Below are 14,540 nucleotides of genomic sequence, written 5' to 3'. Positions count from 1 at the left end.
CATGCTTCGCATCCATTACTAGTAAAAGCCCACTTGTGCAGTCGTGTTATCTAATTTCAGGTATAAAGTCGATCGAAATAACCATATGAAAATACATCGTTCCTATGGGACGATGACCGGGAAAATAAAAATCCGATGACGCATAAGCACTTATGAATGCGAACGCATTAATGTCTATTTGAATGGCGCTGAGTGACCCTTTGAGTTTTGCGATGCGAGAAATGTACCGTAACGGCACGTGCAACCCGAGCCAGCGAGCAGCCTGTGGTGCCAAAGCCGCATGCCATCGATGCGGCGATGCCCTCTCCCTTCACGCAACACTCGGCAGCAGGTGTTCCCTTTAGCCCGCTCTGCCAACGCCTCCTAGATATCACAAGACCTGTGCACTTCAGTCCATGACGTTATGCTGACACCTGAGAAAGCCAGCAAAAAATGGAGACGCAAACCCAGGTTGTGGTTCTCGTCTTTCTGTCGTGTTTGCGTCTCAATTTTTTCGCTGGCTTTCCCAAGTGCCAGCATGAACTAACTGGCCCAGCAAGCAGCACTTTAACGTTATGCTGCCTTGCCCGACTGGGGAGAGTTTCTTGTTTTTTTTTTTTTGCATTTGATCTCACCCCCCTCCCCCTTCCCCACTGCTCTCCGCGCATGCACCGCGTTGCTATAGCGACGGAGGCGCGAGGTCTGCTGCGAAAGGGAGGGGTGAGACAGTGTTTCGCGCGCCGTCTGCCTGACCTGACCTGGCACCCCGTCGATGCGTACTAATGATAATAATGATAATGATGATAATAATGATAATAATAAAGCAATAGAAATAAGCGCAGAAAAAAATCTTTACGGCACCAGGCCTCCTGGGTGAGAGCCAGGTATCCTAACCACTACACCATGCCGGAGACAAGCTCTACAGTTTCTTAGACCCCTCAAATAGGTTAACAGCGCCTTATAATACAACGCGGCGCATGCGCAGAGAGCAGTGAGGGTGAGATCAACTGCAGAAAGCCTCTCCCTGCCCGTCTACCATAGAATATGATGGGGATACTTCTGAGTAAGCCGTGGTGACTTCGACGTCACCACTTTCATCGTGCCGGGCTTGACAGTGGAAATTTCGGTCCAAGTAGCATGACGTCATCAATCAGAGTGCACATGCCTGTTGCCAGGAGGCGTTGGCTCTGCTCCGTCGAGGAGCGCTCGTGCCGAGAGCAAGGGTAACGTGGCGCGGCGGCGATGCCCTCTCCCCTCACGCAACACCTGGCGTGCTAGCGCGGCAGCAGGCGTACCCTTTCGCCCGCTCTGCTCAGTCTATGTAAATGGGAGCGAATGGGAACTCCGTCGAGGGGCTTGTGACGTGGCGTCGCAGCCAATGGCAATGCGAGTTTAAGTGCCGTTTTGCTGCTAAATACGACGGACGCCGACTTTCTCGCTTAATGGGCCGTTTGACGATTTCGCATAAAAAATCGCATTATTTCGAAAAACGTATTATGCAGAATCGCGTCAACCAAATTCTACTCATTAGAGGAAAAGAGGCATGCGGTCAACAAAACAAAACCAGTATTAGTTGGCCGAGCCACAGTCGTATGTTTACGGGGGTCCACGCTGCATTGATCCGTGTCACTTATGTTAGCCTGTACGAGCGTACAATGGTGCTTTCAAACCACGTGAAACGATTGCGCAAGGAACTTGAAAAATTATGCAGATCCAACGCACATCTTGAAATCTATGTAAAACGAATCTTTTATGAAGCCGTTAATCAAATGCTGCAAATTTGTCCAGTTCGTTACTTCGTCTTTGGAGTGAAGGAAACTGAGGCGCACGCATGGGCTCCCGCAAACCCGTGCTATGCAATGAGATACACGCGACGATCATCTCAAACAGCTAGTTGGCGTTGAGGGGTGTACGTGCGATTGTTGCCTAATGGTTACAGCATCGGGAGGTTGTGCTAGGGGCCAGAGATTCCATCCCACTGTCGGGCACGCAATTCAATCTTTGTTTTTTAATTGTGGGCTATTCGGCAACACAGCAGCATCCAGCAGCCACGGTCAGGAAAGTCCAGAAGGGTTCGCAAGGAAAGCTTCGCTAATAAAAAGAAAAAGAAAAGAAAAACAATGCTTAGTGGCCGTCCCGCCGACACTGGCTATATTGACAGACGCCCCTGGGAAGTACTATACGCTGATAGATGTATAATTACGCAAAGAAGTGACTATTGGGATTTCGCAGGGCGTTCCGGTGCATGCATCTAAATCTCGTGTTAAACTACTTCAGCTATAATTTATAACTCGAGCAGCAGAAACAAGCCATTCATTGCTTCACGTTTGGTTCGCATGGAAAGAACATGCTTAACACGTGACTCAGAAGACTCATTACAAACCCTAATCGAGACAAATTATCGTGCATGCTGCGCTCGTGCTTTGTACGAGTAGCACAAAACATTAATTTCATATATTGCTTCAGTTACAGACCTCAGCTGGCGTCCAAGAGAACTCATTATAGCCATGACAAAGGAGCTTGCAGCTCAGATCTTCTCGACAGCTTCGGATATGCAAGTACGAGCTTTTCTTTTATTTTTGGTTTGCTCAGTGTTGGTAACCTGTGTCGTTATAACGGCAGATTCTCGGAGTATGTTACTTTAACTTAGGTTCGAACAATTAACTATATATAATGTAAATAAAAATTTGACTTCGGCCTATATTAAGCCAGGAAGCTGGAAAGGAAGTTCACTCGGTTTCTCGGAGAGGCAAAAAATTGTAGATAAAAAAAAAGATTATTCTGGGTCCGAGAGTTGAACCCCGGACAGCCACCTAATGAAGGCGTTCGCTCTACCAAATGGACACAACCATATACACCCGTGATCAGAACTATCACGGACCACAGTGCCGCCGAAAATACAGAATTTCTTCGTAATTAACTCGCATAAACAGAAGATGACGAATGTACTAGAAAATTCGCAATGCCAAGTTTGGACTGCACTCTTTAATTTCAAGTTGCATTCTCAGTTAGAGGAGAAATTGAGTTTTATCGCGCGATCGCTGGTCCGTGTACTTTTGCTCACAGGTGTGCCTTAGCCAGAAGAGTGCGAATGGCAGCGTGGGGCTGAGCGATGTGACAACTTGAAGTGTAAGAAGCTGTAAGAAAAATATCAGCCCAATAATGTGGTTTTCGTTTAATATAAATTTGGCGTTGCACCGTATGTTTGAATAGAAATGATAGCGCCTGGTTTAGCGTATTTTTCACTGTTACTTTATCGTTGCTAGTTGTCTATTGTAATATCTCTAAGATATATACTGATGTATGTAGAAAATCCCTTGCTGCTAGTGCATGCTTTAAATTCTGCAAACCAGGCGAAAGGCATACTTAAAGCAGCACTGTCGACATACCCATTTTCATAATTGTATAGCTAGCCTTTATATTATGCCACCTCGCAATAATCGTGGTACAGAGAAGTTCACCTAACAGGGGCTCACACGGCGTTCTTTATGAGTTAGATGTCGCCGTACTCCCCGTTATGACAAGTACAGAGAGCGAGCATGCCCACTGGAAACAGCTTCATTTCAGCAGTTAGATGTTTACCGGTTGCCATTCGTTGGTTGCCGTCGCCAAAGAAACGCGTCCACACATGAACAGGTGGGAGTTATTTTTTTCGAAACATCCGCAAGTGAATAAGCTGTGCGTGATAAGTTACTGCTTGCTAAGTAATAATATTTTAAATAATAAAGATATATTTACACTAGCACAATGGTTTTTTTATCGATGTGCCTGCGCGTGGGAGAATGCGCTGAGCACGCGGTAAGCAGACATACGCGGACGCCGAACCAGCTGTTCCGCAGGTCCTTATTGAGTGAATGTTCATTATACAACTCTGAATAAATAACTAATTTTGTTGTGACATAGTATAGTGACTGAATTCCGGAAGATAAAAATCTTTCATCAGTATCATTGATCAAAGATAAGCGAAGCTGTTAGGATATCTAAAAGTGGTAAAGTCCGTCAAACATTGGTGAAGTTTCCTTCCCAGTGATGTGCAAACTCTACCTAATAGCTTGTAACCTCGGTGCTCGTACACGTCACACTTTTTCCAATGAAAAGGATCACACCACCGCGACGCACCTCGCCCTATATGGGGACGGTTTCGTTCCCGCGACATTCGTTGCTCATGTATTTCGCCGTCGCCACCACCGCCGAGTGCACCCAGCTCTAATTGAACGAATTAATGAAATATCGCCGATGTCGTACCATACTTTCTTTTACCAAAGCCTAGCCATGTCATGCAGTCACAAGTCATTTCAGCTCAGCCTGCTCCTTATAGAATTTGTCGAGGGGTCAAATACATCAACGATAACTGCAGTGCCATTGCCAAAGATGCTGCAAACTGATTCTTGAGCGCTACGTACTGTCAAGACATGTAAAATATGTACTTTTTCATAAAAGAATATATTCGTATGTCCCAAAAAATTGTGCTAGAAATAACTGATATCAGTACTTCCACCTTTTTTGTCTATTTAAAAGAAAATATCACAAGAGATTTGGAATATATTAATTCAAAACCAGCAAAGGTGTGCATGCTACTCACAGGAAAAATGTGAAGCCATAAAATGAACAGGTTGAGGACAAATACTTCAATTAAATTTTCTAATGCAAGAACCTCCTTTACATTTTTCTACCTATGCAACGGCCAGGGAAAAATCTCAATGGCGCTGTCCTTCGTTCCAATGTATTGCGCAGGAGCAGCTGTCCCGGGTCGCGTATTGTGAGTAATTGCACCAAAATTAGTCTCAACAGAGAGCATATATAAAAAGCATGAGTTCTGCAAAATATACATTAGAAATGCGAACATACAGCTTGATAAAGGGCAACAAAGTGTAACTAGAAACAAAGTTCATTGCATGCATACACAAAAGCTCGCAACGAGATATCTATATATACGCATCAGTGTCCGATAAATCTACGTATCTAAACAAAAGCCACTGTATATAATGCATCAAACAAGGGAAATAAGCATGTTGCACAATCACAGATCACAGAATCCTGAGCCCCCCCCCCCCCTTCCTCTATTCTCCTCGATGCATTGCGCACGACCGCGACGAAAGGCGGCGCACTTCTTCCCCGCTTTTCTCCCTTGCGCACACAAGACTGATTCACCATCGACGGCTCACCTGTCTCACCTCTCCCCTACGCTTTCGCTCGCACGTACAGCTTGCGGCGCGTGGTGATGACGTTATCGCCCTTGAAGTTTTATCAATAAGTGCCAAAAGATGCACCGACCAAAACAACTGAAGATTTAATGATGTTTCGGCTCCCCATGCGGGAGCCTTGTCCACAATGAAACCGATAACAGATATACAACGTATTTAAGTACGTTTCAGTACGTGACGCAAGCAGCGAGTGTACACCGTCGGAAGTGTCCCGTCATGCCTATTCAGCGTGTGCGTCGGGGTCCGTATGCGCAAGCATTCTCGATGCAGGCGTGACGTGAGCTTCTTTGCCTTGGCCAGGACACGTGCACTTGCCCAGTAAATATTGTGGCCTGTATATTCCATATGTTCAGCAAGGGCAGTCGAGGCCACGTGCCGTTTCTTGACGTCATACCCATGCTGTTTCACATGTTTCTTGAAGTCACCTATCTGGCCGATATTCTGGTAATCACAGTTCTCGCACGTTATGGCGTAGGCTACACCGAGGGAATTTCCCCGTGTAAATATATTTTTTACGTTTACTAAAACTTTTCTTAGTTTGCGGGTTGGTACATGTGCAATTTTGACGTAATACCTGCGCATGATACTAGCGATGGTCTCATTTGTGCCAAGGACATATGGAATGGCAGTTCATTTCTTCGGAGACTACGTAGAACGCTGTCTTTCTGGGAGTGACACTCCTTTCCTTACCGTGGACGAAAGGGACGGAGGGTAGACACAGGTTCTTAAGTCTTGACAGATGCTCCCAATATCACGCGTGCAGCTCTCCTGTCTTGTACAAACGGTTTTTGCTCGCTGGAACAGAGTAGCAGAAACAGACATTCTGTGTGAAAGCGGATGTACCGACTTGAAATTCAGGTTCCGGCCTGTGTGTGTGGGCTTCCTGTAGACGTTGAAAGAAAGGCCAGAGTCACCGCGCTTGATAATAACATCAAGAAATGGTAGACAACCGTTGTTGCGTACTCCATGGTAGCGTACCGTACTGCTGCCGAGAAGTAGCGGCGCCTGCCTATCGAAGCTCGACCGACATTACTTATTGGGTAGCATGGCGTTGTCGGCGGGCTGCAGGCATCCGGTAGATCATGGCGACCAAGCAGGGGCGAGACGATTTGCTAGTGCGAAACTTGCACGGTTTATTCAAAGGTAGTTGAAAGAAAATAAGAAAAGCATGAAGTATGAAGTCTCAAGTATGAAGTCTCAAAGTACATTTCGGAGCCCCTTAAATAGGCTCTCTACAAGTGTGGGCGGGATCTTGCTTCCGCCGATGACACGTGACAGGCACGGAGAGAGGGCCCCTCCTCCTGCAATACCGAGCACGGGAGGGAGAAGTCGATCCTCTTTTCGACGAATCCGGGGAGAAGGTCGGGTGAATGACCTCTCCGGCGCCGTGGGGTCCAGCAAAGAGTAGGTGCAGGGTATGAGGTAAGCACACACGATGCCACGACCATGAGAGAAGGTGAAGGGGATGAGGTCGCCCGTGGGCTCCGGCTCAGGGGGTAGGGAGAATGACCTGTCGCCACGCCGTGTCAGACGCCAACCCTAACACCGTATACTTCTTGCTCCACAGTAAACTGAATCGCCTGTTCCACACTGTTAAGACAAGAAGTAAAGCCAGCGAGAGTATCCTTGTGAATTATGCAGAAGCAATTGATCATCTACATATCCCAAGAAAACCTTTGGAGTAGGGGTAAAAGAAGCAAACGCCCGACGTCCTCCATGACCAGATTCGCAGCAGAAACTGATATAGATGCACCCATAGCCGTAGCATGCGTTTGCAGGTAAAAATTATGTTGTAAGAGGAAGTATATATTCGACAAAAAGAACTTAAAGAGACGGGGCAGGTCTGAAACATCAATCGGAGACCTATCGGGCAGCGACCCGCCAGCTTCGAGGGCAGCGGTGCAAACCTTTACAACCAGTTCTACTGGAAGGCTTGTGAATAGTGACTTAACTTGAAATGAGACCATGACGTCATCATGAGCAGGAACAACATGCCGTACCTGTTCAATAAAGTCGCCTAAATTGCGTACTTGAGTGCCGCTTTTTCCAATGAGTGGCGGCATGATCCGGTGTCAGAAACCGGAAAGCTAGTGCAGAGGTGAGCGAGTGTATTTGACAATGGGCCGCATAAGAACGCCTTGCTTGTGTATCTTTGGTAGGCCATGAAGTGCAGGAGCTTATCCGTTGTAACAAAGTAGCCGGTAATAGAGTGACTTATGCTGGGATGGGGCCAAATGGAAGTCGTGAGCTAAAAGCTTCTGGAAGTCCCTTTGCAGTTTTACTGTTGGATCACGCGTCAGGTTACTATAGGTATTGGCGTCACTAACCAGTGCCACCATTTCTTTTTATGTAATCACCACTATCAGGCAAAACAGCTGCGTTTCCTTTGTCAGCCGGAAGAATGACGATGTCAGGATTGCTTCGAAGCCGGTCGATAGCCTCATGTTCCTCTAGCGACAGCGCGGAGTTTGAAGAAGGGTATGGAGCCTTGAAGGCACGTTACAACACGCGTGCGAGCTGCGTCGCGTCTACTGTAGTCGACTTGGCTTAGAGCCTTTTCAACAGCACAAATCAGCTACTTCGTATCTCGTGTGGGCCCTGTGCTGAAGGTTAGACCAAGGCTCAGAACAGAGTTCCGCTTTGTCAGGTTTATGGGAAGAAAGATTGTGTACAGCCTCTCTTGGTAAATTTCCCGACGGGCCGTTTGAGGATGGTCGCAGCCTTTCCAGCTTGGCATGGTGCATGACGTCATTATTTCGTGTTCTCACGCTTGCTTGAAAGTTAGCTTGTAGCGGAATTGAAGCAAATTCGGCAGGCACAGGAACTCTGGTCGGTGACGGGCATAGAAGGTATCATTTTCCAGCATAGGGACCTTAACCTTGCACTCCGATATTCTTACTTATGTTAGTAGTCGTTCAGCCCTTGAAATCATGCAGCCTTTTCGCGTTTATTCAACACGTATTTTTCCGGCCAAACGGGCTGCCGTAACACTTTCGATTTCAGCTCTTGGAGTTTACACAGAACATGACGGTGACGGCCACGGCAGGAATGCGCCTGAAGTGTCTATATAATTGCTATCGCAGTAATATAATAAGAGTATTAGGGTCCCGTGGCACATTACTTTCCGAAAAAGAAGTAAGAAAATCGAACTTTCGCCATGCAACAATTCGCGCTCCGCAACAATGTCTTTCTTTCTTCTGTGGGGCGGGGGCACCGAAATGAAAAAAAAAAACCCGAAGGAAAGTATGTTGACCACAATCGAATGCCTACTTTGGGCACCTAATGTGGTTACCCAAGGAATATTGAAGAAAACGTGAGACGCTTGGTCCACAGAGAGCCATACGCATATACTGCTCGGTACCCTACACCGGCGAGATAAAAGACGTTCCGGAGAGGTTGCAATAACATCAAAGTGAAGCTGATGTTCTCAAGCGGATGCTTTGCAATCCATAGAGTCCCCACAGTGATGGCGGTGAGCGACCATTGTTTATTTTTCTCGTCTGCTAGCCAGAAAGTGTCCAAAACTCTGGCAGGCCAAAGTCCAATCGGCCCGAGAAAAACGAACGCGCACCAAAGTGCGCCGCACGATGGTCGGGGCAACAAGAGAAAAAACGCATGCGTTCTAGCTGGCTCTGGTAGCCTGCTGGTAGCGAGAGCAAGAAAATTGAAGAAGCTTAATGTGTCCTCGCGGATAAAATTGTCAAAGTAGAAAAATAAATAAGAAAGTAGTTACCTTGGCTGGCTTTACAGCCTTGACATCGATGCTTTGGCGCAGATGAAAAACGTGTTGATATTCTTTTCTGCTACATGACGGCGCAAATGAACCGTCACAACGCTTCGTCTCATAGGACTTCGCTGCGTGCTTTGCCCACTTGTATGATAGTGTGTTGATTGGGCTTGTCTCGTTGTGTGGCCCCATGTGCGATTTTAGAAAATTCAGTGCCCTTCTGGTATCAAATGTTTATGAGAATGTTATACCCATAAAGTTTCGCAATTGAAATCCAAGCGCTCCTCAGATTCAGACCGCTCGCCATCAAAACGCCCATGAAACTTTGTGCTTGGATGGCGCTTCTTGCGTTATGGGACTCCAGGTGCATGGGAGTTGCCGCGAAATCCAGCCCGAGTTCGCAATGTTCGTGCCAAAATGTTTTTTCGAGCGTAAAAAAGATATTCTGGACAAAATCCAGAATGATTTCCGGCGCCAGGGTTGTTTTGGTCGGCGGTGCAAGACAGCAAGAAAAAATTTCGGGGGGTGGGGGCTGAAGCCCCGTAAGACCCTCCCCCCCCCCCTTGGTACGCCCCTGACATACATCAAACATTTTTCTCAGTGTTCTTGGGTTAGATGTATTTCTGAGTTACACGTACAGGACACTGAAAACGTCAGTCGTCCCACACGCGGTTTGTTGTGAACCAGTAAAGGCTTAAAAACGAAAGATGAAGTGCTGATGATGCCATCTTGTAAGCTTCCGCACTAGCTGCCTGTGACGTCTTGGTTTTTGGACAGCATCTGCTCTGGACTAATTAACATCTTGTGCATTCAAAAAGATCATAGTGGATTTTAGAGGAAAAAAAGGCTCAACTTAGTTTTGAGACCCTTCTCCCTACAGAAATGGGCGAAATGCGTGAAAGTATCTAGACTCCCGTGACGTAACACAAACGTACCGGAGCTGCGACTTCCGCAAGAAAACCAAAAAAGCAAGCTTTGGAATTTATTTTCTTAGCTTTTAATCAAGCCTTTTCCGACAAGGTAATTAATTCTAAACTGATTTAGTGTTCCTTTTTTTTGTCCCTTTAATGCAATGTGCTGCTTGAAAGGTCTGCAGTCGCTTAAAGTTTTACGCATAGTCGATGGACTGCTGACAGCATTAGAGTGCTCGCGGATTCTCTCGTGTTTAAGATACGCCGCAAGGACTTTGGTATCTTTCAAAGACTGTTATAGAAACAAGGTATGTTTATATCGAGCACAGCTTCTCATTAAATAATTACATTGCGTAGTCAGTTCAAACTTGCCTAAATTGCAAGCGTAGGTCAAGCACACCAACACCAGCAGCCACATAGCAGAAGTCAGTGGCCAATAATCTCACATGAACGGGAGCTTCAGACCATATCCTGAAAAAAAAAAAACTCGCCAAGGGCTTTTGTAAAAGCACTTTTCGGATCCAGAATGTATCCCTCGAAGAAACAACTCTACGTAGCCAGAGACATCGCTTACTGCGGCCCCGCAGGGGCGTGTAACGCTCTTACGGCATGTATTGTCTTACCTGAGGAAGACAGTAGATCCCAAATCCACGTATATATTTCAAATGTCAAAGATTTGCCCACGGCTGGCAAAGCTGCCGAGGCCGGATCACTTGTGCAAAATGGGGTGAACAAGAACACGCTCCCGAAAACTGCACTGGCACGCTCCACTGTGCGAACTGCGACGGTGGTCAGGCCACATATTGCCGATGATGTCCTACGCAGAAAAAAAGAAAGATACAGTTGCACTGAAAGTTAGAGAAAATCTCGTTTCAAGAAGCGTGGAAATGTGTTTCATTCGTTCATATCGCACGGTATGCTATAATGCGGCGCGTAAGGGGGCAACGCCGCAGCAGACTCCCGCATCTGCCCTTCAGACAAAGAGAATGGCCGCGGCATGTGCCACGAGCCCCTTGGCGACAGCAGCCAGCGCTGCTTCGCCGTCCCTGAAGGACCTCCGGGTTGTTGGGCCCCAAAGTCTTGTCTGTCGAGGCGACGCCCTCACGGCAAACACTGCACCCAAGAGCGAGCGTCCAGAGCCTTGCAAGAGGCAGTGGACATTATTCCTAGTCCGATGGCGCCGCCAGAGCCTCAGGACCGCGGTGAGCCTCAGGACCGCGGCAGGAAAGACAAAACCCACGTTACGGGACCCGGTAAGGGCCCTGTATGCTAAGCCACGGCAACCAAAACACTATCAAGGCAGAAAGCTGGGCTAGTTGGCGTGTCATCATTAATCAAGACTAGCGCAAATAACAGGGACACAGACAGAGAAGACGACAGGCGCTCGTCCTGTCGTCTTCTCTGTCTGTGTCCCTGTTATTTGCGCTAGTCTTTTGAGTAACCCAAACACGCAGCATAATTACCTTTCCTAATATGGATACACAAATATTTCAGTAGAACGTCAGGGTACCTATCCACAACCTTGATGACGGTAAATTACTTCTTCGCAAATTTACTCCAAAGGTGCTGTGTGTTCAAGAGACATAGCTGGAATCATCACAAACTTCCTCAGAAATTATGCAATTTTCCACAAAGACCGCGACCACACTATCGCCTCGTCTGGCGGTGTGGCTATTATAGTTGACAAGGGTGTAGCCTGTCAGCAGTTTAAATTCGAACGCCCCTGGAGGCAGTTGCCGTCCGAGCGGTGCTTTTCAGTAAGGTAATCACCATCTGTTCTATACACATCCCTCCTAGTTATCAACCTTATAAAACTGAATTTTAGAAATTCAACAATGAACTTCCTGAGACATATATAATCGTTGGTTATGTAAACGCTCATAGCCTCCTATGGGGCGGCTCTCGTTGCGATGCGCTAGGGCGCCTAATAAAAATGTTTTTCTTCAGGTGCATATTTCTTCAATAAGAATGAACCAACGTACTACTGTGTTACACACAAACATACTCCTCTATAGACTGAAGCATAGTGTCGAGTGCACTTATGCAACACCTCGAGTGTAAAGTTATTAGGAATCCCTATGGAAGTAACCACTTCCCGATAGTTCTGAATCAAACAAAACCGGATGTTTACTGTGCGCATTTTCCAAGATGGAAAGTCGACTCAGCCAACTGGGAACTATAACAAGCCCACATTGCAACCCTCGTGAAGTATATCGAGGGATTACATACCTAAGCCGAGAAGACAATGCGGATTTTAGTATAGACGATGCTGCGATATCTTTAACAAGTTTCATTATTGACTCTTCTACAAAATGTATTAAGCAAACTGACGGACTAGATAACCAATGTCGCATCCCCTGGTAGAACGACGAATGTCAGAGCGCACGCAAAAATCAAAACAGAGCTTGGGGATTGCTTAGTAATTATCCAACATCCGAAAATCTCATCAGTTTTAAACAAATTAAGTCACGAGGCCGAAGAACACGTCACCGTACAAGAAGAGACAGTTGCGTAAAGTATACATACATCTAATATAAATTCTTAGGTGGATAAAAAAAAGTGTGGAACAGGGTAAATAAATTAAAGGCTGGCAGTCACGCCCTCTGCCCATGGTAAATACACAAGATGACAGCCTGGAAGATAAAGCAGATTTTCTTGGCGAACACTTTGAACAAATCTCAAGCACATCGAACTACACGGAAACTCCCCTGAGGTTCAAAGAACGTGCAGAGCGACAGCACCTCGAACGCAAATGTCCGCGAAATGAGGCATACAATCGTCTGTTTAGTATAGCTGGACTTCAGGCATTTGTCAATTGTGGCAACAGCTCGGCACCAGGTGTCGACCGTATCATGTATGAAATGATTAGTCTCCTACACTATGAAACACAAAAAAACATTCCTCTCGTTTTTTAATGCCATATGGGCTGCTGAGTATGAATGCTACAAAGCAGCAGCACCGTGCAATAGATATGTTAAAATATTTTTTTACGTCTAGAAATGAAGAAAAATTTCTTCGAATGCAACCACCGGAATAATGCGGAAACTTCCAATGGGCATCTTAAACACGTCTGAACCAGAAATTTCTATCTTGTGTTAAGAACGGCCCGCTGATGTGCAAGTTTTGCTAGCCTATTGCGACAGCGGGCGTCAACGTTTCTTGGAACCCCACCGCAAACCTCTGGCCACGGCGTCACTAAGTCGACTGCGTGTGGAGAACAACACGCGCGTCCTCGACTCTCCGTCGCTGGAGCCAAGATGAGTGCGACGAAGCAGGCTTTGTGCCTGAACCCGCCACCGCCAACCTGGTCTGCTGTGAACGAGGGAGTCCCCGAGGGAACGTAGTTCGAGGCCCCTTCCCACGCGCCGCTCAAGACGCAAGACACTGGGCAACCGGCGGTCGCGCTGCGGGGCTCAACTCGGGGAATAAAATGCGCCTTTATTGACGTAAGCACCGAGTTCTGCGAAGATCATCTGACCTCGGTTGGGGACCGTGAACCTGTGCGGAAATATGTGTGTGTACGCCCTCCCGCCTACGGTGCCTCGTCGAACGTTTCCCTCACCTTGGGATCGAGGGAGGACCGAGTATTTATAAACCGCTGTTGTGCGGCTGCTCAGTGCACCCTCTCTCGCAGTCATGCTAGACTGATGAACTGCAACTTCCTTGTGTAGATACTGTAAATAAACCCATATTCCTCGTTCTCGATGAGAAGCAGTCCTTCCCTTCAACAACGTCCTCAGCGTGGATAAGTTGGACGACGGCATGGGCCAGCTACCATCTAATTCATGCCCCACTCCAAACTTGACAACTGACTACGAGCGATGGGATTGAGCCCCAATCCTTACACTTGCTACAAGTTGCATTTCTCGCGTTGACGCTGCTTTCAGACATATTGCCGATCCTACCAGCAACTACAGTGTCCACGACCCTCAAGCAGTGATTCCGACGTTCCGAGGCCGCTGTTTATTCTCGTTGCGCCATATTGCACTTGTGGAGAAGTTTCGGAATCCCACGTTGCGCTGACTTGTGCTGACACGCATGCGAAGACGCGTGGAGAGCAGGGCTGCTTTTGCTGGTATTGTGTTGCTTCATTGCTCCCCTGCTTGACATGATTCTATGCTTAAGACAGGCAAAAAAATTAAACAACAAAACATAAAATCTCAAACGAAGCTGGACTGACTTAAAAAAGACATCGTTCATCCTATTTGAATGGAGCGCCGTCGTGTCACTGCACACCTCTAGCGCTAACCCTTCCGTTTTTTTTTTGTTTGTGTGAAGCAACTGATACCAGCTCTGCCTCCCGCTTCTTGAATAGGCTGACATTTTGTGGTTGGAAGGGCAAGCTTGGTATGGCTAGCTGCATCGTGCTTCCATTACCTTGTCTTTTAACAAAAGTGGCCAGTTGCTGAGAGCAGTATGCGAAAAACATATGACTAGCTTATCCGTGAGCATTGCCACAAGGTTGCGGAAGTGAGAGGCTTCGTTATCTATTTCGCAGAATTCCACAGTTTCGCACAACTTATTTCATTGTGCGCACGTGTTGCATGTTGCAACAGCAAAAAATACATAAATCTGTATGTCCAACTGAGATCGCAAATATCTGAACTATGGAGCTTCTACGGACGTTGCTTCAACGAGCAAGAACCCGAGTCTGGCTAAAACCGGCGTTAGACTGCAGCAACAAACAAAACCATTTCTTTTTTCCTGCATGCCGATTAC

The 14,540-nt window shown here is 46.9% G+C and overlaps 1 protein-coding gene across 3 annotated transcripts in view; it reads left to right on the top strand.

Moving 5' to 3' along the window:
- Positions 1–14,540, top strand: part of LOC142565189 (uncharacterized) — a 72,812-nt gene that overhangs the window by 35,961 nt on the left and 22,311 nt on the right. For all 3 annotated transcript variants that reach the window (XM_075676243.1, XM_075676242.1, XM_075676241.1), the window contains exon 10: positions 2,446–2,537. In XM_075676243.1, coding sequence (XP_075532358.1) covers positions 2,446–2,537 — 92 coding nt within the window. The remainder of the gene's footprint in view (positions 1–2,445; positions 2,538–14,540) is intronic.

The sequence above is a fragment of the Dermacentor variabilis genome, chromosome 1 (genome assembly GCF_050947875.1).
Source record: "Dermacentor variabilis isolate Ectoservices chromosome 1, ASM5094787v1, whole genome shotgun sequence".
Lineage (NCBI taxonomy): Eukaryota > Metazoa > Arthropoda > Arachnida > Ixodida > Ixodidae > Dermacentor > Dermacentor variabilis.
Note: the sequence above shows the minus strand (reverse complement) of the source record. Positions and strands in the feature narration are given on the sequence as shown.